This window comes from Capricornis sumatraensis, chromosome 16, assembly GCF_032405125.1.
Source record: "Capricornis sumatraensis isolate serow.1 chromosome 16, serow.2, whole genome shotgun sequence".
Classification (NCBI taxonomy): domain Eukaryota; kingdom Metazoa; phylum Chordata; class Mammalia; order Artiodactyla; family Bovidae; genus Capricornis; species Capricornis sumatraensis.
The window spans coordinates 54,987,185-55,010,220 of NC_091084.1; the positions used below are offsets into that span (position 1 = coordinate 54,987,185).

The 23,036-nt window shown below is 51.1% G+C and overlaps 1 protein-coding gene and 1 pseudogene across 1 annotated transcript in view; one reads left to right on the forward strand and one right to left on the reverse strand.

The window, feature by feature from the left end:
• Window positions 1-1,454: 1,454 nt before the first annotated feature.
• On the reverse strand, window positions 1,455-21,271 carry LOC138092353 (olfactory receptor 2AT4-like; annotated as a pseudogene).
• SLCO2B1 (solute carrier organic anion transporter family member 2B1) overlaps window positions 17,419-23,036 on the forward strand; it is a 52,080-nt gene continuing 46,462 nt past the window's right edge. The window contains exon 1 of the mRNA XM_068988143.1: window positions 17,419-17,510. Within this exon, the coding sequence (XP_068844244.1) occupies window positions 17,495-17,510 (16 nt within the window). The 5' untranslated portion in view covers window positions 17,419-17,494. The remainder of the gene's footprint in view (window positions 17,511-23,036) is intronic.

Below are 23,036 nucleotides of genomic sequence, written 5' to 3' on the forward strand. Positions count from 1 at the left end.
GTTTTTCTAACACAGACCATTTTAAACATCTTTATTGAGTTTGTTATAATATTGTTTCTTTTTTTATGTTTTGGTTTTTTGCCTGTGAGGCATGTGGGATTTTAGGCTCCCCCACCAGGGATTGGAGAAGGAAATGGCAACCCACTCCAGTACTCTTGCTGGAAAATCCCATGGACAGAGGAGCCTGGCAAGCTACAGTCCATGGGGCCGCAAAGAGTTGGACATGACTGAGCGACTTCACTTCCCCAGCAATTGAACCCACATCCCCTGCACTGGAAGGCAAAGTCTTAGCAACTGGACCACCAGGAAAGTCCTAGATCCATTCACTTTTCAGAAGTTCACTCCATTTGGACATAGGGTTTCCAGAATTCTGACTGGTCACATTTTCGAGGGAAATTTCCAAGAAAAAGATGAGTTGAATTGACGACTGCCCCTGCTGCTGCAGTCAGTCCCAAGGCTGCAAGCAGTCCTGCCCTTCTGCCTCCTCTCTCGCCCATTCTAGTTCCCCTTCCCCTTTTCCTTCACACTCAATCTTTTCAGTGGCTCTAGATGGAGTCCCTTCTAGCATGATCCAGATCCTCGTCCATGTCAGTTCTGAACTCCTGGTTGCTATGCTTCATCATGCTATGCTTGTTTTCATGGCCCACTAAGAGTTAGAGTTGGCAGAAATAAGAAACGCTCACTTGCCTGAGTGCCGACCTCCCAGTCCCCATTATGGAAGAGCAGTTTTCCTTCCTCCTGAAGATCACGGTAAATTGCCCTTGTTAACATGGTAACTCCTTTTTGTGACTGCTGGTCTACTCTCACAGTGAGCTTAAAATGACCAGGCAGAAGTTGTAGCTTTAAATTTAGTGAGATTTATTGTGTCTCCAGTTGAATCAGGACTGCTTAATCCACAGAGGCCAGAGTCATCAGGACTGGAGACACACATTTCCCCAGCTGGGTCACTGAGGGTAATGATGAGTGGAGCCACTCTAACTTCCACCCGCCAGTTCTTGGCAGGAAGCATCACTTTTTAATGGACAGCCAAGCTGAAAATGGATCCATTCCACTGGACAAGAACACGGACCCTGTTACCACTCCCTGACTGGAGAAGCTAATGGTTTTCTTACGCAATCTTTTCAAGCCTCTCCCCCAACTGTATTGCTGATTCATGAATATTTGCTAACAAACAAGTGATATCAATGCCAAAAATAGAAGAACTTACAGGAAAATTTTCACATTGAATCAAATGCTAACTTCTTGTCTCCTTCAGTCCCCTCCCCTGTTGCTTCTCTCGGTCATATTGCCTTATAGTATTTCTTTGGGTCTGACTCTGCAGTTAAACTATAAATACCACGGGAGCAACAAATAGGTCTGGTTTATTTCTGTGCAGATCAAGTAAAGATTTTTAATATGAATCACTGAATGATCAAATTTTATTCATCATGTTAACAACTGGGGGAAATTGTGAAAATCAATTATTCTGTAGCACCAGTGGGAAGACTTCTTGATCCGTTATTTGAGGACTAGGTTTTAGATGTCTGATCAACCAAATGAAGTCAATTTGGATTGCTATAATTCATTTTAAAATGTTTATTGTGTTTATTCTGTACTGCATACAGGGAGTTTGTCATTTGTGTCCAGGGAGCTGAATTAGTTGTAACTATGGTTGTGAGAGTTGGACTGTGACGAAAGCTGAGTGCTGAAGAATTGATGCTTTTGAACTGTGGTGTTGGAGAAGACTCTTGAGAGTCCCTTGGACTGCAAAGAGATCCAACCAGTCTGTTCTAAAGGAGATCAGTCCTGGGTATACTTTGGAAGGAATGATGCTAATGCTGAAACTCCAGTACTTTGGCCACCTCATGCGAAGAGTTGACTCATTAGAAAAGACTCTGATGCTGGGAGGAATTGGGGGCAGGAGGAGAAGGGGACGACAGAGGATGAGATGGCTTGATGGCATCACTGACTCGATGGACATGAGTCTGAGTGAACTCCGGGAGTTGGTGATGGACAGGGAGGCCTGGCGTGCTGCAAATCATGGGGTCCCAAAGAGTCAGACAAGACTGAGCGACTGGACTGAACTGAACTGAAGGATCAAGGGCCCTGGAATTCCCTCGGTTCTGGGGACATGCCATTTTGGTGATGGCTGCTTTGACATCCTTGTTCCTCAGCATGTAGATGAGAGGGTTGAGGACAGGTGTGAGAATAGCATACACCACGTTGCCCATGATGTCGAAGTCAAGAGGCAGGTCAGCCCTGTAGGCCACATAGGCTATGGCAATGGATGAGTAGTAAGTGCCAACCACCAGGAGGTGGGAGCTGCAGGTGGAGAAGGCTTTGGAGCATCCTTCTCGGGAGCCGATGCGAAGCACTGAGGCCAGGATGTGGGCATAGGAGAGAAGAACCAGGAGAAGGGGCAGGAAGGACACCACCATGGTGATGCAGAAGCCCATGAGGGTCTGGGGGCTGGTGTCAGAGCAGGAGGCCTGGACCACAGCCAAGTGGTCACAGAAGCAGTGGTAGATGTGAGCGGTGTTTTCAAAAGCCATGTGGGAGGTCTGCACCACTGCTGGGATGGGCAGGAGGAGGGCGGTGGGCCAGGCACTGGATGCCAGGGCAGCACTGGTCTGCGGGGTCATGGGCACAGGGTAATGCAGCGGGCGGCAGATGGCCACACAGCGGTCATAGGCCATGACCACCAGGATGAAGTCTTCAGAGCAGAGAAGCTGTGGAAGAGGCACATCTGCAGGAAGCAGGCAGGGGAGCTGAGGCAGCGGTCCCCACGCAAGAATAAGGACAGCATCTCGGGGACAGTGGTTGTGGTGAAGAGGATGTCCAGGGCTGAGAGGCTGATCAGGAAGAAGTACATGGGCTTGTGAAGGCTGGGCTCTATCACCACGGCCACAAGGATCAGGGCGTTTCCCACCAGGATGAGCAGGTAGATTAAGAGGAAAATGACAAAGACAAGGAGGAAGAGGGATTTGGGCAGAGAGGGGATGCCCACCAAGTAGAAGACAGGTGAGGAGCCCTTTGATCCACTGCAGATGGCTTCCGTTGTGAGTCAGTGCTGGATATCAGCAGACAGACTGGAAATATCAGTACATTCCTGTAAACCAGAACAAGCATGAAAATGTCAACTGAAACATGTATCTTTTTCTTTCCAACCATGGATTTCAATCCTAACAGTTTCTTTGTGCCTAGAATTTCATTGCACAACTAAGATGCCCAGGATGGTGAGTTGTCTAAGGAGCATTGGTTGCAAAGCTGGTCCTGTCTGGTGGGGAAGAGAAATGGACATAAACCTCTAAAGGGCTGTCAAAGGACAGGTAGAACACATACCAAGAACTGGGACCAGTGTGAGCAGCTCCAGGATCGCAGGGAGTCCCACATGTGACATAAGTTTCTTACAATCAGCATTATCCCATGTGGCAAAAGATTGGCTTGAAAATGAGCAAATTTCATATAACTGCTGCTGCTACTGCTGCTAAGTCACTTCAGTCGTGTCTGACTCTGTGCAACTCCATAGACGGCAGCCCATCAGGCTCCCCTGTCCCTGGGATTCTCCAGGCAAGAACACTGGAGTGGGTTGCCATTTCCCTCTCCAATGCATGAAAGTGAAAAGTGAAAGTGAAGTCGCTCAGTTGTGTCTGACTCTTAGCAATCCCAAGGACTGCAGCCTACCAGGTTCCTCCATCCATGGGATTTTCCAGGCAAGAGTACTGGAGTGGGGTGCCGTTGCCTTCTCTGTTCCATATAACTAGAGGTATGCAAAGCTGAGGTCTTTTTGGCTAAAATGGTGCAGAGGAAGTTTAATGTTCAGATAGGAGCTAGATTAAAAATCTTTAAGCAACCATCTGACCCTAGATCCATTGTTCTTTTTAAAAAGTAATATAACTGAGTGACATTAATCAGAATGTGGAGGATTCCCTTTCTATGATGTCTTATTGATAGAGACAGCTGCTTTCCTCAAGGGCCACTACAAAATGCCATCTGCTTCAGCTGAGAACGGCTCCTATTTCCATGCAGCTGCTGCTGGGGCTCTGTCTCAATCTAGCATGAATGCCCTGGGACCTGTCCTTGGATCCTGTCTCTTTGTCATGTCCAGGGACCAACCATCCTGTTCTGCTCAGATCTGCCTGGTTTTCGCACTGCTAGTGCCACATCCCAGGAAATCGCTTAGTCCCTGGCAAACTGAGATGTTAGTCGCCCTACTAACAGGGTAGGGTAGGAGCATTTTATATGCTTTTGGTAAAAGGAGTCATTTTCCCCAGTGAATCCAAGTGGAACATGGATTCTCCACCTATTGGGAAAAAAAAGAAAAAGCCAGACTCCCAGGCACTTCCTGGACCACTCCATGGTCTTCCCCAAGCCCGACTGCTGTAGCTCAGCAGGTATCACTGTTTGGCCACTTCATGCCCACTGCCCGGGCCCCAGTCCAGAGTGCACCACGGGGAACTAAAACATCTCAGAAGCAGTGTCAGGAGAGACAACCAAGCCCTCTGCAGAGAGTAACTCCACTCCTGGGAGACCACTGAAGAAAGCTCCTGAGGAGGCGTGGCAGCCCAAGGCCCCCAGAGTGAGACTTTCCAACCCTCAGAACTGAGCCAGTGGCAGTGTTGACTCACCCTTCACCTTGACTGAGAGATCCAGGGCCAGGTTACGTTGACGTTCACTGCCTCTCTGCCCCAGGAACACCTGGAGCCGGTCCACTTGATTTTCCAGAACCATCTCCAGCTTCTCTCCCTCTTCTAACAAAACCATTCTTGTGTCAAAGATTATGTAAGCACGAAAACTGCTTGCAGACAGTTGAGTCCCTAGCCCTTTCTTTCACAGATGAATCTTCAGGCTGGGGTGGGAATGGCGAGCAGCCTCAGGTACACAGCTGGTCTGTACCAGCCTCGGTCCCGGAATCCAGGCCTCTAGATCTGGTCTTACACTCTTTCCACCAAGAAAGGCCACCTGGAGAATTCAGAAGCTCTGGTCTGTACCTGGGGGAAAAAAAGGCCAAAATTTTCCTTTTTCTCTCTCTGTTTCTTAGACTGCTGTCAAAGACAGTTATGAATTTCTCTTTTGTTCTGAGGGTGTTTTCAAACAGTTTCAAGTGGACTGGTTACTAAACAGAGGCTCTGCATGGCTAGAAAAAAAAAAAAGCTATCCTCAAGAAGTGACTTAAGGGGACTTCCTTGGTGGTCCAGTGGTTGAGAAACTGCCTTGCAATGCAGGGGACCCAGGTTTGATCCCTGGTGGGGGAACTAGGACCCCTCATGCTGCAGGGGAACTAAGTCTGAGAGTCACAGCTACTGAGCCTGTGAGCTACAACTGGGAGAGTCTGCAACGCAAGGAAGGAAAGATCCCACATTCTGTAACTAAGACCTGATGCGCCTAAATAAATTTTTTTAAAAAGAAAGAAATGACTTAAAGAAGAGGTGGACTGGATGCTTCTGCACGCAAAAAAGTCATGGCAGTCAACGCACCCATCCTGAGTAAAGCTGTTGTACACTTTGTGCCTCGTGGAGCCTAGCTCATAATAAACCCTCAACAAACACTTTTTAAGTAAATGAATTAATGAATGAGACAGTTAACCCGAGTTCAGCTTAACTTTTTCCCATCATGGACTAATCAGCAGGGAGTTTTACCTTCTTTTGTTTTAGCATCTAAAGTAATACAAACCATATTTCCAGGGAAGTTGATACAATTCTGAGATGCTGTTCTCTCCCCACTGACTGAGCCCATGTAAGTGAGTTGTGCGAGGTTTGCGCAAGGTTTGCAGGGCTGTCACAGAATATCAGAGCCAGAAGGATCCTTAAAAGCAAGCAATGTAGTCCAATCCCCATGGCCCTCCCCTCATTTATCCAATAAAGTTACTCAGAGAAGGGAGCGACTTGCTCAATCAAGGTCACACAAAGAGATGAAAGTCAGATCCCCGACTCCCTGCCCAGGGCTCCCAAGAGTCCACCATGGAAGAGGCACTGAAGCGCCCCTGTCTGACAGCCAGGATCATTCATGTTTCCCTCACCAGCCTGCGGCTTTCTTGGGGCTGGAGACTGAGCCAGCTCCTCTCCTGTAAACCCAGCATCTCCGTGGGGCCCAGCACCTCGTTTCTCAGTGTTTCCACAGAGTTGTCCTAACCACCACCCCCAGGGCTTTCCCTCCAGCGTCCTGTGGAATAGACCCTTGATTCTGTGAAAGCTTCTGGCCCTGCTCTCTTACTGTTACTAATAGGGAGGAGGAGCCTAGAGAGGGGCTGTGCCTGGCCATAGTTACACAGTCAGTGAGTCAGCAGCCAGCCTGCATGCCCAGTAGCTTCAGCCATGTCCTATTCTTTGCAACCCCATGGACTGTATGTAGCCCACCAGGCTCCTCCGTTAATGGGATTCTCCAGGCAAGAGTACTGGAGCAGGTTGCCATGCCCTCCTCCAGAGGATCTTTCCAACTCAGGGATCGAACCCACGTCTCTTACATCTCCTGCATTGGCAGGCAGGCTCTTTACCACTAGCACCAACTGGGAAGTCAGCCTGCAATGCTATAAATTGAGGCAGAAAGAGTTTAGCCCATTTCTCTTCTCTTGGAGCCCCTCTCATTGTGGGGTGAAGGTCCTTGACTTTCTGCCCCCTTAAACCATATCCTTCCAGAGCCTTGTCTCTCCTTGGGCTCTGACAGACTCTGGGCACTTCCTTGTAGCCTCCAAGTCTACATGAGGGGGGCTCAGCTCACCTGTAGCTCAGGCCACTCCAGCTGCCCCTTCCTTTTCCCAGGCCAGCATCGCCTCAGTAGGGAGGACCAGGCTGGGTCTGAAACTGGATTCATTAAACCCCTAAGCCCTCATCCCTACCCGTTGGGGTCCTGTCCCCTGAGGCCTCCTTCTAGTAAGGCCCTGTGTATTGCTTTTCTGGGGACTCCCAAGTGGCTGGTTAGCAGATACCACTGGGCTTTGCTGATATGAGAACAACAATATTAATAGTCCTCACTGGGGCACAGAACTCTGTGGTCTATGGAGGTTTCCCACCAACTGAACAACAATTCAGAGCCCCATGTGACAGGCGAGGAAACTGAGTGCAGAGGTGAGAGGAACTGCCCAGTTCACACAGGACAAGGCAGGATCGAGATCTCAGGTTTGCTAATTCTTAGTCTAGCCTCTGAGCCAACGAACCACACAAGGGAGAAAAAGTTTGTGAAAAAATCTCCATGTAATTGTAAACTGTGCTATTGGCCAGAGGATGGGGTGCGGGGAACTTTTGAGGGTTTTGAATGGATGGGGAAACAGTGTCAGACTTTATTTTGGGGGGCTCCAAAATCACTGCAAATGGAGATTGCAGCCATGAAATTAAAAGACACTTACTCCTTGGAAGGAAAGTTATGACCAACCTAGACATATTAAAAAGCAGAGACATTACTTTGCCAACAAAGGTCCGTCTAGTCTTTCCAGTGGTCATGTATGGATGTGAGAATTGGACTATAAAGAAAGCTGAGCACCGAAGAACTGGTGCTTTTGAACTGTGGTGTTGGAAAAGACTCTTGAGAGTCCCTTAGACTGCAAGGAGATCCAACCAGTCCATCCTAAAGATTAGTCCTGGGTGTTCATTGGAAGGACTGATGCTGAAGCTGAAACTCCAATACTTTGGCCACCTCATGCAAAGAGTTGACTCATTGGAAAAGACTCTGATGCTGGGAGGGATTGGGGGCAGGAGGAGAAGGGGACGACAGAAGATGAGATGGCTGGATGGCATTACTGACTCGATGGACATGAGTCTGAGTAAACTCCAGGAGTTGGTGATGGACAGGGAGGCCTGGCGTGCTGTGATTCATGGGGTCGCAAAGAGTCGGACAAGACTGAGCGACTGAACTGAACTGAAGCTAGAGGAACAGGTGTTACTGAGCAGAGAGCTACTCAGTTTCCCAAATGTTCACTCTCTCTCCTTGGCTTCTCTTACTCTGTCTTTCTTAGATGGAGTTTGTTCTCCATCGAATGAGTCTGGGAGGCCATAGAGTGGATATGTGCTCAGGCCCTGGTGGCAGACCAGTTTGGGTTCAAGCCTGGCTTGGAGCTCTCTGAGGTTCTATTTCCTCTTCTGTTGAACAGGAGTCTGTTCTGTGCAAGCTCCGTACTGGTGAAGTGCAGGGTGAGAAGAGGCGAAGGGGGGCAGCAGTTGTCAGAAGCATCTCCCACCCAGGTTACGCGACCTTGTCTCTCTGGGGACTGTGGGAAGGCCCATAACATTCCCAGTCCAGGTCTCGTCCATCTGAGAAAGTGGATGGGGTGGTCCAGAAATGTCTCCAGGAGGAGTCCATCTATCTCAGGAACATTTTTCAAAATTTATAGGTTCCTTTACTTTTTATTAAAAAATTATTTTATTTGTTTTTGTGGCCACACTGTGTGGCATATAAGATCTCATTTCCCTTACCAAGGACTGAACCTGTGCTCCCTACAGTAGAAGGGTGGAGTCTTAACCACTGGGCCACCAGGGAGGTCCTATCTCAGGAATATTTTTGAGCTCCGAACAGAAGACAGCCTGGCCCTCTAAATTCCTCCCCGCCCTGCTCCCACACCCAGTGGAGGCCAGCTGCCTAAGCCACTCTGTCCTGGAAAGTTGTCAGTGACGCTCTGTCTGTCTCCATCTCGCCCCTACTGCTCCTCACCTTCCCTGGCGTCAGGCTTCGACAGATTCAAGAGGCTGGAAAAAGAAGGTGCCAAGGGGGAAAGGGAAGTTATAAATACATTGGAGAGACTGGGCTGCCTCCTGGTGTGGGCAGCAGGCTCCTGGAGTGCTGGGGAGGAAAGTCCAGAATCCAGGGCCATTACTGGGGCCTCCAGAACACTCATCACTGTCACCATCGTTCCTTCCACCAGGAGGCAGTGTGCCATTGGCTTTGGGGGCCACACACGAGTTCAAATCCCAGCTCCTCCATTTGGGCAGTGACGTCACTTCCCTCTTTGTCTCCCCTTCGTGAACAGCAGGTAACGGTAGCGGCTGTACTGGCTGGAGTGAAGGTTTAGTGAGACATTCTAGGCGAGAGTTCTTTGCAAGCTGTGAAGTGCTGTGAAGAAGTTTTCTATATTATCACCACTGTAGTCACTGAGAGGCCACCCCCTAGATGTCTTCCCCTCTGCAGGGGGACAGCTTCCTCTGGTGAAGCAGCTTGTGCTGTTGGCCACAAGTGAGGTACAAGTACTGTGACAGCTGGTCATGCAAGGGGATATGTGCCTGGTGGTCAGGTCTTAGGTACAAGTGCGTCACTGTCACTGTCTCCTCAGGTAACGGGACCTGTGGTGACCAGTCACCCCGGAGGTACCCTTGAACTGCTGTGACAGCCTCCACCAGTGAGGAGGGGGGTGGTATCAGCCACGTCTGCTGTGACAGCCTCCACCGGTGAGGAGGGGGTGGTATCAGCCACGTCTGCTGTGACAGCCTCCACCGGTGAGGAGGGGGGTGGTATCAGCCATGTCTGCTGTGACAGCCTCCACCGGTGAGGAGGGGGTGGTATCAGCCACGTCTGCTGTGACAGCCTCCACCGGTGAGGAGGGAGTGGTATCAGCCACGTCTGAGGGACACATACACTGCTGTCACAGTCCCGTCAGGTAGAGAATTTACTGTTAGTGGTCATGTCAGGGGCACCCCTGCACCGCTCTCACAGCCTCCTCAGGTGAGGGGGCTCTGGTATCTGTCACATCAGAAGTAAGTGTGAAATGCTGTGAAAGCCTCCTCAGGTGAGGGGAAGTGTGGTGAAGGTTCGTGTCTCACCACACGCTCCTGGCCTGTGGGACTGGGACATCACGTGCACGTGTCCCTCAAATCTCATTGCACAACACTAACCTGTATAGGGTAGGACATGTAGCATTATCCCTGGTTAACCAATGTTAACGGGAACCAATGTTCCCAACCGACCAATGGTATTCCTATCTCTTTAAGGATTTTCCACAGTTTGCTGTGACCAAACACAGTCAGAGGTTTTGATGTAGTCAATAAAGCAGAAGTAGATGTTTTTCTGAAATTCTCTTGCTTTTTTGATGATCCAACGGATGTTGGTAATTTGATCTCAGGTTCCTCCTCTGCCTTCTCTAAATCCAGCTTGAACATCTGGAAGTTCATGGTTCACATACTGTTGAAGCCTCACTTTGACAATTTTGAGCATTACTTTGCTACTACTGCTACTGCTAAGTTGCTTCAGTCGTGTCCGACTCTGTGTGACCCCATAGACAGCAGCCCACCAGGCTCTCCCATCCCTGGGATTCTCCAGGCATGAACATTGGAGTGGGTTGCCATTTCCTTCTCCAATGCATGAAAGTGAAAAGTGAAAGTGAAGTCGCTCAGTCGTGTCCGACTCAGCGACATCATGGACTGCAGCCTACCAGGCTCCTCTGTCCATGGGATATTACTTTGCTAGATGAGTGCAATTGTGCAGTAGTTTAAACATTTTTTGTCATTGCCTTTCTTTGGGATTGAAAGGAAAACTGACTTTTTCCAGCCCTGTGGCCACTGCTGAGTTTTCCAAATTTGCTGGCTTATTGAGTGCAGCACTTTCACAGCATCATCTTTTAGGATTTGAAATAACTCAACTGGAATTCCATCACCACCGCTAGCTTTGTTTGCAGTGAGGCTTCCTAAGGCCCACTTAACTTCACGTTCCAGGATGTCTGGCTGTAGGTGGGTGATCACACCATCGTGGCTATCTGGATCATGAAGATCTTTTTTGTATAGTTCTGTGTATTCTTGCCACCTCTTCTTAATATCTTCTGCTTCTGTTAGGTCCATACCATTTCTGTCCTTTATTGTGCCCACATTTGCATGAAATGTTCCCTTGTTATCTCTAATTTTCTTGAAGAGATCTGTAGTCTTTCCCATTCTATTGTTTTCCTCTTTTTCTTTGCATTTATCAGTGAGGAAGGCTTTCTTATCTCTCCTTGCTTTTCTTTGGAACTCTGCATTCAAATGGGTAGAACTTTCCTTTTCTCCTTTACCTTTAGCTTCTGTTTTTCAGCTATTTGTAAGGCCTTGTTAGACACCATTTTGCCTTTTTGCATTTCTTTTTCTTGGGGATGGTCTTGATCACCGCCTCCTGTATGATGTCATGAATCTCCATCCATAGTTCTTCAGGTAATCTGTCTATCAGATCTAATCCCTTGAATCTATTTGTCACTTCCACTGTATAATCGTAAGGGATTTGATTTAGGTCATAGTAACTTTTCCTACTTTCTTCAATTTAAATCTGAATTTTGCAATAAGGAGTTCATGATCTGAGCCATAGTCAGTCTTTTTTTCGCTGACTGTATAGAGCTTCTCCATCTGTCGCTGCAAAGAATATAATCAGTCTGATTTTGATATTGACCATCTGGTGATGTCCATGTGTAGAGTTCTCTCTTGTGTTGTTGGAAGAGGGTTGAAGAAGTTCTGGAGACGGATGGTGGTGGTTCTACCACAATGCAACTGTACTTAATGTCACTGAACCACTTAAAATGTTTAATATAGTAAATTTAATGTTTTAGATATGTAACCACACACACAGAAGGCTATTCTTTTTCCAGTAGTCACATATGGATGTGAGAGTTGGACCAAGTGGCAAAGAATTGATGCTTTCGAATTGTGGTGTTGGAGAAGACCCTTGAGAGTCCCTTGGATTGCAAGGAGATCAACCAGTCAATCCTAAAGGAAATCAACCCTGAATATTCATTGGAAAGACTGGTGCTGAAGCTGAAGTTCCAATACTTTGGCCACCTGATGCAAAGAACTGACTCGTTGGAAAAGACCCTGATCCTGGGAAAGATTGAAGGCAGAAGGAGAAGGGGACAACAGAGGAGAGGGGACAAGCGATGGTTTGTTGGCATCACCGACTCAATGGACATGAGTTTGACCAAGCTCTGGGAGATGGTGAAGGACAGGGAAGCCTGGCGTGCTGCAAAAGAGTCAGACATGACTGAGCGACTGAAAACAACAACCACACCACTCCCCCGCAAAAAAATTAAGTGACACAGCTACCAAGTGGAAAAAACCAGTACTCCTGCCCCAGAGCCTTGTTCTTGTCCACCCACAATTTCTTCTCATTACAAGTGGAACTTCTGATCTGGCAGAAGACAGAGAAGGAGTAAGCATCCACATCAGGCTCAGAGAGAGGTTGATCCTGAGGGCCCCAGGGTGTGGGCCAGGGCAGAGTTTGAAGCAAGGAGAGGCATGGTCAGATTTAAGGGCTGGAAATTTCCCTCTGGCTCACAGCAAGATGGAGACTGGAGACAGGGAAGAGGCTGGGACACTGCCCAGGCCGGAGCTGCTAGTGGCCAGCACCAGGGCAGTGACAGCAGAATGGGAAGAAGTAGGCTGGTTTGAGAGACGAGTGTGGAGAGGGAGAGAGGGGAACAGGTAGTGACTGCACACACTGGGCTCCCCTGGCCTGTCCACTTCAGCCGCCTCTGACAGTCTCCTTTCCAGCCCCCTCCTCCCCACACCCGGCACCCCCTGACTGGAGTCTTAAAGGAAGAGCCAGGGGCGCAGATCTCCTCTCTGGCCTCCAGGGGGCAGTGTTACAAAGTCTGCAGGGCACTGGGGCGCTTGCAGCCAGGGGCAAAGGCTTGCTCCCCTCCGTCTCCGCTGCACCGCCACACTTGTGTCCTCTCTCCCGGAAGTCAAATTATTAATAACTGTAATCTCTCATGTCCCACACTTGACACCTTACAAAAGCAGTGGTACATTGATTAGCTCACATGTTCCTTCCCCAAAGACGGGGCAGAGCAGGAAGAGACCCGGGACTACCAGTTTATAATAAGGAAACCTAGAGCCAGGCAGGAAATAGGACCTAACCAAAGCCAGGGTGTTAGTTAGAGCCAGGGTTGGGAGCAACAAGCCAGCCAGTGCCCAGTCTGGACCCTGTGCACCCACAGAACAACAGGCCACCCCACCGGCCTGGGAGCCCCAAATTCGCCCTTGAACTCCCTCCCACCTCAGAGGTAACTGAATCCCATGGGGTTGTCGGTGAGGTCGGACCGCCCTGGCACGCACCTGATTTACTTCTTCCTCATCCTCCGCCTCCAGAATTACAAGAGTCATTGCCATTACCATCATCATCATATTAATAATGGCTTATGTCTGCTCAGCTCTCAGACTTAGTGAGCACTAATCCATCAACTCATCTGAGCCCTTGGATAGCCCTGGAAAGGTATTTCACAGACAAGGGCACCGAGAATCAGAGACGGCAAGAGACCAACCTCAGATCACCCAGCTAGGTCTCTGGAGAGTTCACAGTTTCCTGGGAGAGCTGCGCACATAGATTTGAAGACAGTGAGATGGTTGGGTTTAGTGTAGCCCTGCTGGGAGGTTTCCCATCATCTCTACAGATGAGGAAACAGCCTCAGAGATCTTACTGGGTCAGGATGAAACCATCTGTTGCCACACACATGCTCTGTCTGGGCATAGCGCATGCAGAGTTTCTAGCAGAGTACATATTCTCTCCAGGCTGGAAGGAGAGGCTGGTGAGAGGTAGCAGCCGTTGGCCACAGGGGAAGGCTGCTGTTAGGGCAAATGGGCTTCTCCAGGAAGAAACTCCAGGCCAGGTTTAAGCTGCAGAAAGCACAGTCAGGGCTGGGCTGCACAGGGCTGGGTGGGCTGGAGGAGCCAGCAGCTGTGCTCAGCCAAGGTGGGTAGGGCTAAGTGGCCAGGCTGGATGCTTACCTGCCTGCAGACCTGTCTTCTCACCCAGCTGGGAAATTTGCTATGTTCTGATCCAGGAGCCATGCCAACAAAGGTGGGAAAGTCCTGAACCCTTGGCAGGAGGGGTTTCTGTTTCTCTTCTACCAGAGGGAGATATCAAAGCCCAGGGAGAGACTGTGACTTCCCCGTGGTCACAACGCAGCAGAACCTGCTGGTCTCCTGGCCTCAGTCTCCCAGTCTGAAAAAGTGGGGGATTGAATTAAATGAGCTCCAAGTTCCTGCTGGGCTCTGACCTTCTGAGTACCATCCTTGCTGTCCTTGGCTCAGACCCCAGCCTGAAAGTATCCTCAACATGTAGCCCTGGGCAAGCCACACGGCCTCTCTGAGTGTCAGAGTCCTCATGGCTGAAGTCAGTATGATACTGCCTCCCTTGGGCAGATCTAATGAGCTATGCAACGTATCATGTGGACACATCTTGGGCTCTGACTCCCGCACAGCATCTGGGGGTAAGGATGACTGAGGTTCTGACAGAGGCCATTGCTCATCTGCCTGGCCAAGGGCTCATTTATAGATATCCGCTCCCTGGCTGCCAGGCCAGAGGGAAGTGGGAACAGCAGTGCTGATGTGGCAGTTTAGGGCCTTTTTTAGGAAGGAGCCTCTGCCACTCTTCCCCTTCCCCCAGTGCCCTGCCCTGACCTCCATCTTCTGGACACTTTTCCAGTGATCCTCAGAACAGTCCTGAGGTTGGGCCATTTGATATCAGCATCTCCATTTAACAGATGAGAAGACTGAGGCCTAGGGAAGGGAAAGGGCTTGCTCCAAGTCCCACAGCAATGTTGTTACAGAGCTGGGACCAGAGGTCTTAAGGCTGAAGCCTGGGGCTCTCCCCTTGTCTCCAAATTCAGATAGTTCTACAAAATGAAGAGTCCCCTATCTTGCCTGGTTTGCAAAAGAGCTTGGGTTCTGCAAATGGCTTGGAGTTTCACAAGCAGCATCGGACTCGATACAAGATGCAGGACTGTGCAAACATCATGGGGCCCTGGAAGCTGAAGAGTTCTGTAAACTGTGCCACCAACATGGGACGCTAGAAAGGCATCAAGCTTTGCAAACTGTGTGTATCCACAGATGGTGTTGCAATTCACACACATCCTAGGGCCCTGTGAAATGTACAGGGCTTAGCAAACACCACGATGGTAAGTGGCAATGGTGGGGTGCAAACCAGGTTGGTTGAACCTTAAGCCTGGGCCACCCAAAATGGACACCTCACTGCTGGATTAGTCCAAGAGTTATCTGAAGGCCTGTTAGCCTAACTCCCAGAAGGTCCTGGAGATTGGACTCATCCTCTAATTCCACAGCTGAATTCAGGAATATTCTTGGACCTAGGTCAGCCTGGGGAGGCTGAAGTGATAAATGAAGGCTGCTCATGCCTGCGGTTACTGTATATTCTGTGCCCTGTGGGGTGCTGTGCATGCTTAGACTCAGAGATTGGTGAAATGAACTTAGCCAGCCAAGCCGGTCCCAACATCATTCCATGTGCAGAGCTTCCGCAGCCTCTGGAGCCACTGTGGGGGTAGTGAGCTTCCAGAAAGTTAAAAGGGACCTTTCCTCTCTCAACCACGTGCCTGCAATTTGGAGTCTGGGAGGCTGCACCTCTGCCAATCTCTGTGAGGACTCACAGTGCCTGTCTGAAGGATTTAGAGAGGGAAAGCCAGTTTGGCTTTCTCAAACAGAATTGGGGTCTGGTTTCAAGAACTGATGCTTTTGAACTGTGGTGTTGGAGAAGACTCTTGAGAGTCCCTTGGACTGCAAGGAGATCCAACCAGTCCATTCTAAATGAGATCAGCTCTGGGTGTTCTTTGGAAGGAATGATGCTAAAGCTGAAACTCCAGTACTTTGGCAACCTCATGTGAAGAGTTGACTCATTGGAAAAAACTCTGATGCTGGGAGGGATTAGGGGTGGGAGGAGAAGGGGACGACAGAGGATGAGATGGCTGGATGGCATCACCGACTCGATGGACGTGAGTTTGAGTAAACTCTGGGAGTTGGTGATGGACAGGGAGGCCTGGCGTGCTGCGATTCATGGGGTCGCAAAGAGTCGGACACGACTCAGTGACTGAACTGAACTGAACTTCCTATCAACTGAAGCCAATTGTTGACCTCTCCCTGGGTGGTGGTCGTGCATTCCCATTTCTGATCTCTCAGAGACTCACTCACACTACGAGTATCTGTCAAGGGTCTACTATGTGCTAGGCTGCTGTGATGGTTTCAGATACTCCCCACTTCCTTCTAGCATCCCTTATGCCACTAGGAACCAAGTGGGGCTCATGTGCATCTCTCTATTGTTGCACTCCTAAAGCTGGACTCCAATCCACATCCTTGTAACATGTAAAGACTCTATTCTTGGAACCGGGTCGGGTTCACTTCTGTATCTTGGATTTGGGGGTCGCACAGAGTCAGACACGACTGAAGCGACTTAGCAGCAGCAGCAGCAGCAGCAGAGGTCTTTCTCAGAAAATGCAGCTTGGGCGGAGGAAAAAGCCTGGTTCCTAGTATCAGAGGTTCAAGGCAAGACCCCACCACCTCCTAGCCAGGTGACCTCTGGGTGGTTACTGAGACTCAATGCCTCATCTGTAAAATGGGGGAATATGTTCCTGGCCCGAAAGGTCATTAGGAGGGGCCGGGGGGCCTCACATGTGAAACTGCTGAGCAAGGCAGAAGAGGCAAACCAGGTTCACTTTCCCTTTCCCTGCCCTTTTCTGAGTCCCGCTTCTGCCACTCCCTTCTCTGAGCTGCCTCAGGCTTCGGTTCTTTCCTGCACTGACTTTGCACAGTGGCCCTGTGAGTGAGGACTATCAGTCCCTCTTTATAGAGGAGGCAGCTGACTCTCAGAGAGGTGCAGGGACTTGCCTAGAGTCACTTGACCGTGGAATGACAAAGCTGAGATAGGACTCAGGTCTGTCTGGCTCCAAGGCCTCCATCTTCAGTCTTCAATGCAAAACACTCTGGGGATCTCTTATATGGTCTTCTGCTCTCCAACTCCACGCTCCACTGAGAGGGCCGTACTTTATGGAGCTGCTGCCATGATTCCCCATCTCCCAAGGGCTGGCCACTGTGATTCCCAGTGGATGGGGTTCCTCCTTGCTCTGGATCTGTGGAGCTCAGAGAAGAGATAGGGGTTCAGTGAGAGGGGAAGAGAGCTTGAGGGAGACAGAGGTTCAGTGAAGGAGGACGGTGGAAGAAACGGCCTTATATGGGGCTCGTGAAGGGTGAAAAAAGTTCTGTAACTGAGACAAGAGTTTGATGAGGGAGGAGGCTCAGAGTGAGTGCTGAGAGGAAACTGGAAAATCAGGACTGAATGACCCCAGGGCTGGGAGGGGCCGTCCACATTCCCTCCACCCCCCAATCTCTCCACCACTAGTAGGAGAAAATATCCTAGGGAAATGCCACACCAAGAAGCTGGGAAGGAACAGGCTGAGGGAAGGCTGTCAGCAGCCTCCTCCCACCAGCGGGGCTGTATCTAAACAAACCCAGCCTCCTCCACAACTCTGGTCCTGGGCTGCCCCAGCCAGAAATCACAGGGATTCAGAGAAAGAGACAGAGAGTGGGAACAAGTGACTAAAGGAGATAGGCCCTTGGGGGGCAGGGTCAAGTCTGAGCAGGACTTCCTTACCCACCTGGAAGAGGGGGCTGCTGTCCAGTGCGGCCCAAGAAGCATCGGTCGACCCAGTGGCTGGAATCCGCACACTGGCGCATCCCCACTGTGGCTCCCCAGCTGCAGTCTCCAGGAGCTCCCCTAAGCTCTCACTGCCTCTCTCCTGCTAAAATCCAGTCCTGTGATTGGAATAGGGGCTGACACTCACCGCCCCACTCCAGAAGTCATGGCACCCAGGATAGGTAAGTCTGGACAAAGCAAGAAAGGGGCACTGGTAGGGAGTCTGGGGGCCACGTTCCCGTGGTGAAGGGGGAGGCTATAGAGCTAACATCTGTGCGCTGGGGTCAGGGGAGTAGGGGCTCCCAGTTCCCTACATAGAGCCAGGCATATGGCCAGATCTAGTGAGGGTGTGTTGAATGAATGAGTGAAGGACCAGAGAGGTAAGAAGGGTTGCTGTTTACTCAGCTGGAGACCGGGCAGCCAGCTTAACCTCCCTGCTGAGACAGAGAGACCGAAAGAGCAATGGAAGGCAGGCCTCCTGTTCCTCTCCACGTCCTGTTCCCTCTCTGAAGCAAGCAAAGCTAGAGACAGACAAAGCAGACAAAAATAGAGGCAGAAGTACACAGTCAGAGAGCCGGCAAGTCCAGAGACACTCAGAGTCGGACAAAGGCAGAGACAGAGGCCAGATGCGGCAGAAGACAAAGATCGACAGGTGTCTGCTGCAGCGTGTGCAAGACAGGGACTCCGGAGGAAACCGGAGAAGTAAAGAGAGGCGGCCACAGAGAGAGGGGAAACTGACAACAGAGATCAGGAGACAGCAGACCGCGTCGGAAAGCCAAGAAGTGGAATCAGAGAGAGACCTGCAGAGACCTTGAGCGTTGGAGTGTGGAGGAGGCAGGTGGGAAGGTGTCTTGAAACCTGGAGAAGAGAAGCTGAGACCAGAGGGTGACAGAAGCACTGTTTGGAGAGGGCAGTGGTTCTGGGAACAGGAGCGCCCAGTTTCTGGGGGAGAAAGAGGGAGGTGGAAGAAACAAAGGATCTTCAGACAGGGTTGCTCTTGGGCTGGACACCATGTAGTGATCACCTCTGGCCTCCCTGCAGCTGTCTGTGTGCCTCTCACCCACTCAGACAAGGCCTGACTTGCGTCCAGAGGGAGGAGACATGCGGGCTTCCTGGGTCGAGCGGGCAAATGTGGCTGTGTTGCAGCCCCGACTTGGGGACGGTGGTGTGGAAGGAAGGGTGGGGATGGATGCTTCCTCTGAGGGCCTCACAGGAGAAATGACAACGAGGTCAGATTCAGGTGAGTTGGTCTGGAGATGGGCCACCAACAAACCAAATTCCCAGTCAGCCTTGGCAAGCTGTGGGATCCTGGTGATCCTATGGAAATGGGAAAAAACTAGGGACTTTGGTTGTACTGCACCTGTCCCTCAATTGTTATTCTGATGCCAGCAGGGCTTGATTCTGGAATGTTCTCTAGCTGGTCCTCCACTTCCCACACATACAGCTGGAGGGAGGCTGACCCCAGCATCTGCCCACTGAGCCACCAGAAGCCGTCTCTGGCCTCCCTTCCTGAGCCCTAATCTGAGCTGAGGCCAGGCTTCCCCCATGCCCTCTTTCTGGTCTGAGGGTTGCGGGCAGGACAAAAAGCCTGGGAAAAGACCCACACCCAGCTTGCCCGAGGGAGAGGGGCCAGCAGTCCCTGCCAGGGGCAGACAGCAGAGAGAGGAACCGGGGTCAGAACTGGGCCTCAGTGAAGCCTCACCACCAACTCACCATGTGCTTTTAGATAACAGGCAGAGCGTCCCAGTCTGTGGGAGAGGTGCTTGAGAAAAATTATCTCCCCAGGCCATTCCTATTTTTGTGATTCAGAGAAGCCACTTTCCCTTCTCTGCACCTTTGCTCAGCTTTCCCTCTACCCAAAGGAAGGCACGTGCCCACATTCCATTCTGGTGAAATCTGCCTTGTTTTCTAATTCTTCCAAATGCCACCTCTTCCAGGAAGCCTCCCTGACTGATCCTCCCAGTTGAAAGTAACCTCTCTCCCATATGCTGTTTGACCTTCCCTTTGCAGGGAGGTTCCTGGTGGTGTTTCTGTTGTTCTCTTCAGTCTAGGTTCACATGTGGGCCAGGGCAGGAGGTAGGGCAAGGGAAGGAACCAGTTCACACGGCAGCTCTGCATCACTGACCTGATGAGAATGCACATTCTCACCCTTTTTTTAATATGTGAGGAAACACATGTTCACAGAGGGTAAGTGACACGGCCAAGGTCACCCAGCAAGCAAGCAGCAGAGTGAGGGGCCAGAACCAGATCAGCCGGACGCCAAAGCCCTTTCCCTTCTGCCTCCGTGCCTTTGGGGTTTCCTCTTCCCTCCACATGCCCCACACCGCCGAGTCTCCACCCACCTTGGGCACTTCTCCACTGGCTCCAGACAAAGCAAGCTCTTGTCTGGAGCCAGTGACTGCAGAGGGGGCAGGAGAGTCATTCCTCCCAGGCTGGGCTGTGTCCTCTGGGCCAGATCTCAGGCAGCTGGGAAACACATGGCGAGCTTGCTTAGACCCCACAGTTGGGTGCCAGGTATCTACTCCCCGGTCTGTGTCTGTCTCTCTCTGGGATTCACTTTCTCCGTCTGTGCAGTTGATGGTAGGGGTTGGCTGAGGTGGTCACTTGGTCCCTTCCACTGCTGAGACGCTCAGCTTTCTGTCTCTGGAGGGAAGAGGCCTCTTATATGGGGCAGGGGCTTGGCTATCTCCAGGGTGCAAGTCTGGGCCCATCCATACGCTGGGGGTAGAAAGGAGATAAACTTGGCTCCTGCTACCCCTTCTGGGCTACAGTCCAGAACCCTAAGTGCTAATGTTTAGAGTGATGGAGAACAAGGCCCACCTCCCCAGCCTGGGAGCTCCCTGGGAATGGGGTCTGACTTGATCCATTCCTGAGGCCCCAGAACTCTGCACAGGCTGGTCAGAGGTCAGGTATTGGGGAAGATGCAGCCTCCTGGAAGCTTCCTCATGCTTCCACCCCCACCCCCATGACATTCCTTCCCTCCTCCAACCTGCTTTGAAAGCCTACTCTTGTTGAGGACTGGAGATTCATGATAAGGAGTGAGATGGGGCTACAGTGAGGTGCTGGGGAGTAAACGTAAACACAGAGAGAGATGAACCAGAACTTGTGGTTGGTGGACAGGGTGTGGCCTGAGCCAATGCCCATGTGTCTCTGAGCCTCAGGCTCTGTATTTTAGGTCTAAGGAGGCCGGCCTGGATTCCCTGCAGGCTCAGGGCTCACCCTCCCTTCTCTGTGCCTTCATCTCTATTTTTTAGGGTCATCTTGGGTCTAGATGGGGTAGTCGGGGTCAGAATCGGGAATAGAAAGTCCCAGCGCAGGGTCTGTGACCCAGCTTGGAAACCACCAGAAAAAAGCAACAGCTGGAGGCCTGCAGCATGTTATTGTCTTTCCAACAGACCACCCAAGGGTCCTGCTAGGAGGAATTTCCCAAAGAGGAAAGCCAAGGCCCAAGCCTGAGACCTGACCCTGCTTCCTGTCTTTGATTATAACCTCCCCCCGCCCCCACTGTGCAGAAGCCCCATGGGGTCACATGGGGCACTGAAGCCCCTTGGAGCCCCAAGCTCCTCGACCCTACCCCCGGCCTGCCGCAGCCCCTGCTGCCCCAGACCCCCCACACTCCAGCTTTCTCTTCTCCCTCCTTCAGTTTAGCTCAATTCAACAATCATGTTTTTAAACTGAGCCCTTGCAAGATGAGAAGTGGTTTTCTGAGAAGGTAGGACACCTTGGGAAGCCAGGCTGAGGGTATAACATGTACGAAGGCAGAGAGGTGGAAAAGAACAGGATGAATTTGGGGAATGGCCGGCATCTACTGGAGTTACAGAAGAATGTTCACTAGGGTGGCCTTGATCTTCTGGATGCTGAGGCGTCTGGACTCACGTGCTGCCGATGGGGTGGAAGGGTGGTTAACCATTGTTGAGGACCACAGTGTACCAGGCAGGATGGTCTTCTTTAATCCTACCAAAAATGCTGTGTGCCCAGAGAGGGTAGCTGAGGCTTAGAGAGGCTAAACAAACTGCCCAAGGTCATACAATGTAGCAAACAAATATTTGAACTCAAAGGTTCTGATCCAGAGGGTTTCAACAGGGGCCTGCTATACCCAGGAAAGGAGAGCCTCTGCCTGGGGGTAGTCCACTGGCATATCAGGCAGATAGGAGGGGGATGTAAATGATGCAGGTGGGTGACCAGCCTGGTATCCCAGAGAAAGGGCTGAGGGAACTGAACCAGGAGGGGGAGGGAGAAGGAGCTGGCACGGGCTGCAGGAGCTAGGTGGCGGAGCCAGCAGGCTGAGGGAGCCCAGGGAAATCTAGGAGGTAGGAAGGGCTGGAGGTGGGGCTGTCCATGAGGCTGGCCTCCTCCTACCCCAACACTTCCAGAGGGAGGTACCTGCTGTCACTCTGACAGATGCATCGCCCAGTGTCTGCTGCTGTGAATATTTGCCTCCCCAGGCTCAGGCTGTGGGTGTGTGAGTGCTGGAGGTTGGTAGGTTTTCCAGAAACATCCAGACTTCTTTGTGACACTGCTCTATCACCTTAACCTTGGCATCTGAACATGGTTCCAGGATGGGTTCCTCCTTTTGCTCTGTAGAGCATATATGCAACGGATCTTCTCACTTTACAAGCCAAGTTTGCCCACGTGTGGCTTTTCTTTCCTTCTCTCCACACGTGCCTTCCAGACGGAGAGCCAGAGGACTGGCTTTGGCCCACGTCCTCTCATGGGCTCTCCTGGAGCCCATGGCCCCCTAGGCCTCTTCCTCTGGGAGCTCCCCTACCAGCCCAGACTCACACATGGCTGAGCTCACCATTACCTTACAATCCCACCTTCCATGGCAGTACTCCCAGACCAAAAGCTGTATCTCTCCCCACTCCCCACTCTCCTGCCCCCAGGGTTCCTCGGCTTCCTGCACTCCCCACCCACCTGCTTTTCCAGCAAATCCTGTCCATTCCACCTCCCATCTGTGGTTCATCAGCTCATTACTCAGCATCCCTACAGCCCCTACCTGGCCCAGGCCCCACGACCATCTGCTCCACTTCTCCTTACTCCTGCCTTCTCCCTGGTCCCAGCCCACAGCCTGACTTCTCCACTCTCATCCAAACGGCACAGAGGTCTTCATAGGCAACCAAATTAGACCTCATGCCTGACCCCAGGATGAAGCCCAGCCCTCCAGCCTGGCATTCAAGGGCAGCCATAGACTGGCCACTCTAGCCTCGCCTCCCCACCTTGACCCCAGAGCTCCTGTCTTCCTGGACTGTTTGCTTCCTGAGCAGTCTTTGCACTTTCATACTTCTTCCCTTTACTCTGATGTTTCTTCCCTGAGGAAGCCTTCCAGAACCTTCCAACGTAGGTTAGAGCTTCTTCACTATGTTTCGAAAGTCTTGGAACTCCTTATGTCACATAGTGAGCACTTGCTGTGGTTCTGTGTTAGATGTTTGCCCTGTCACCACACACACACATACACACACACACACCCTCATAGCTCCCTGAGAGCAGGGACCTAGGTTGCTTGCTTCCAAAACCCCGGCCACCTGTCTTGTGGAGCTGTTAGCACGTGTGAAACCTTCATTCTTACTCCTAGAAGCAGCAGAGACCAGCTGTGTCCCCCACCGTGGTGACCCTGGGCAAGTCCTGGCCTTTTCTGGTCTTGTTGCCTCACCCTTCAAAGGGTTCACCCAGCCCTGGCTTCCTGTCCTGCAGTACTCCGCAGTTCCCAG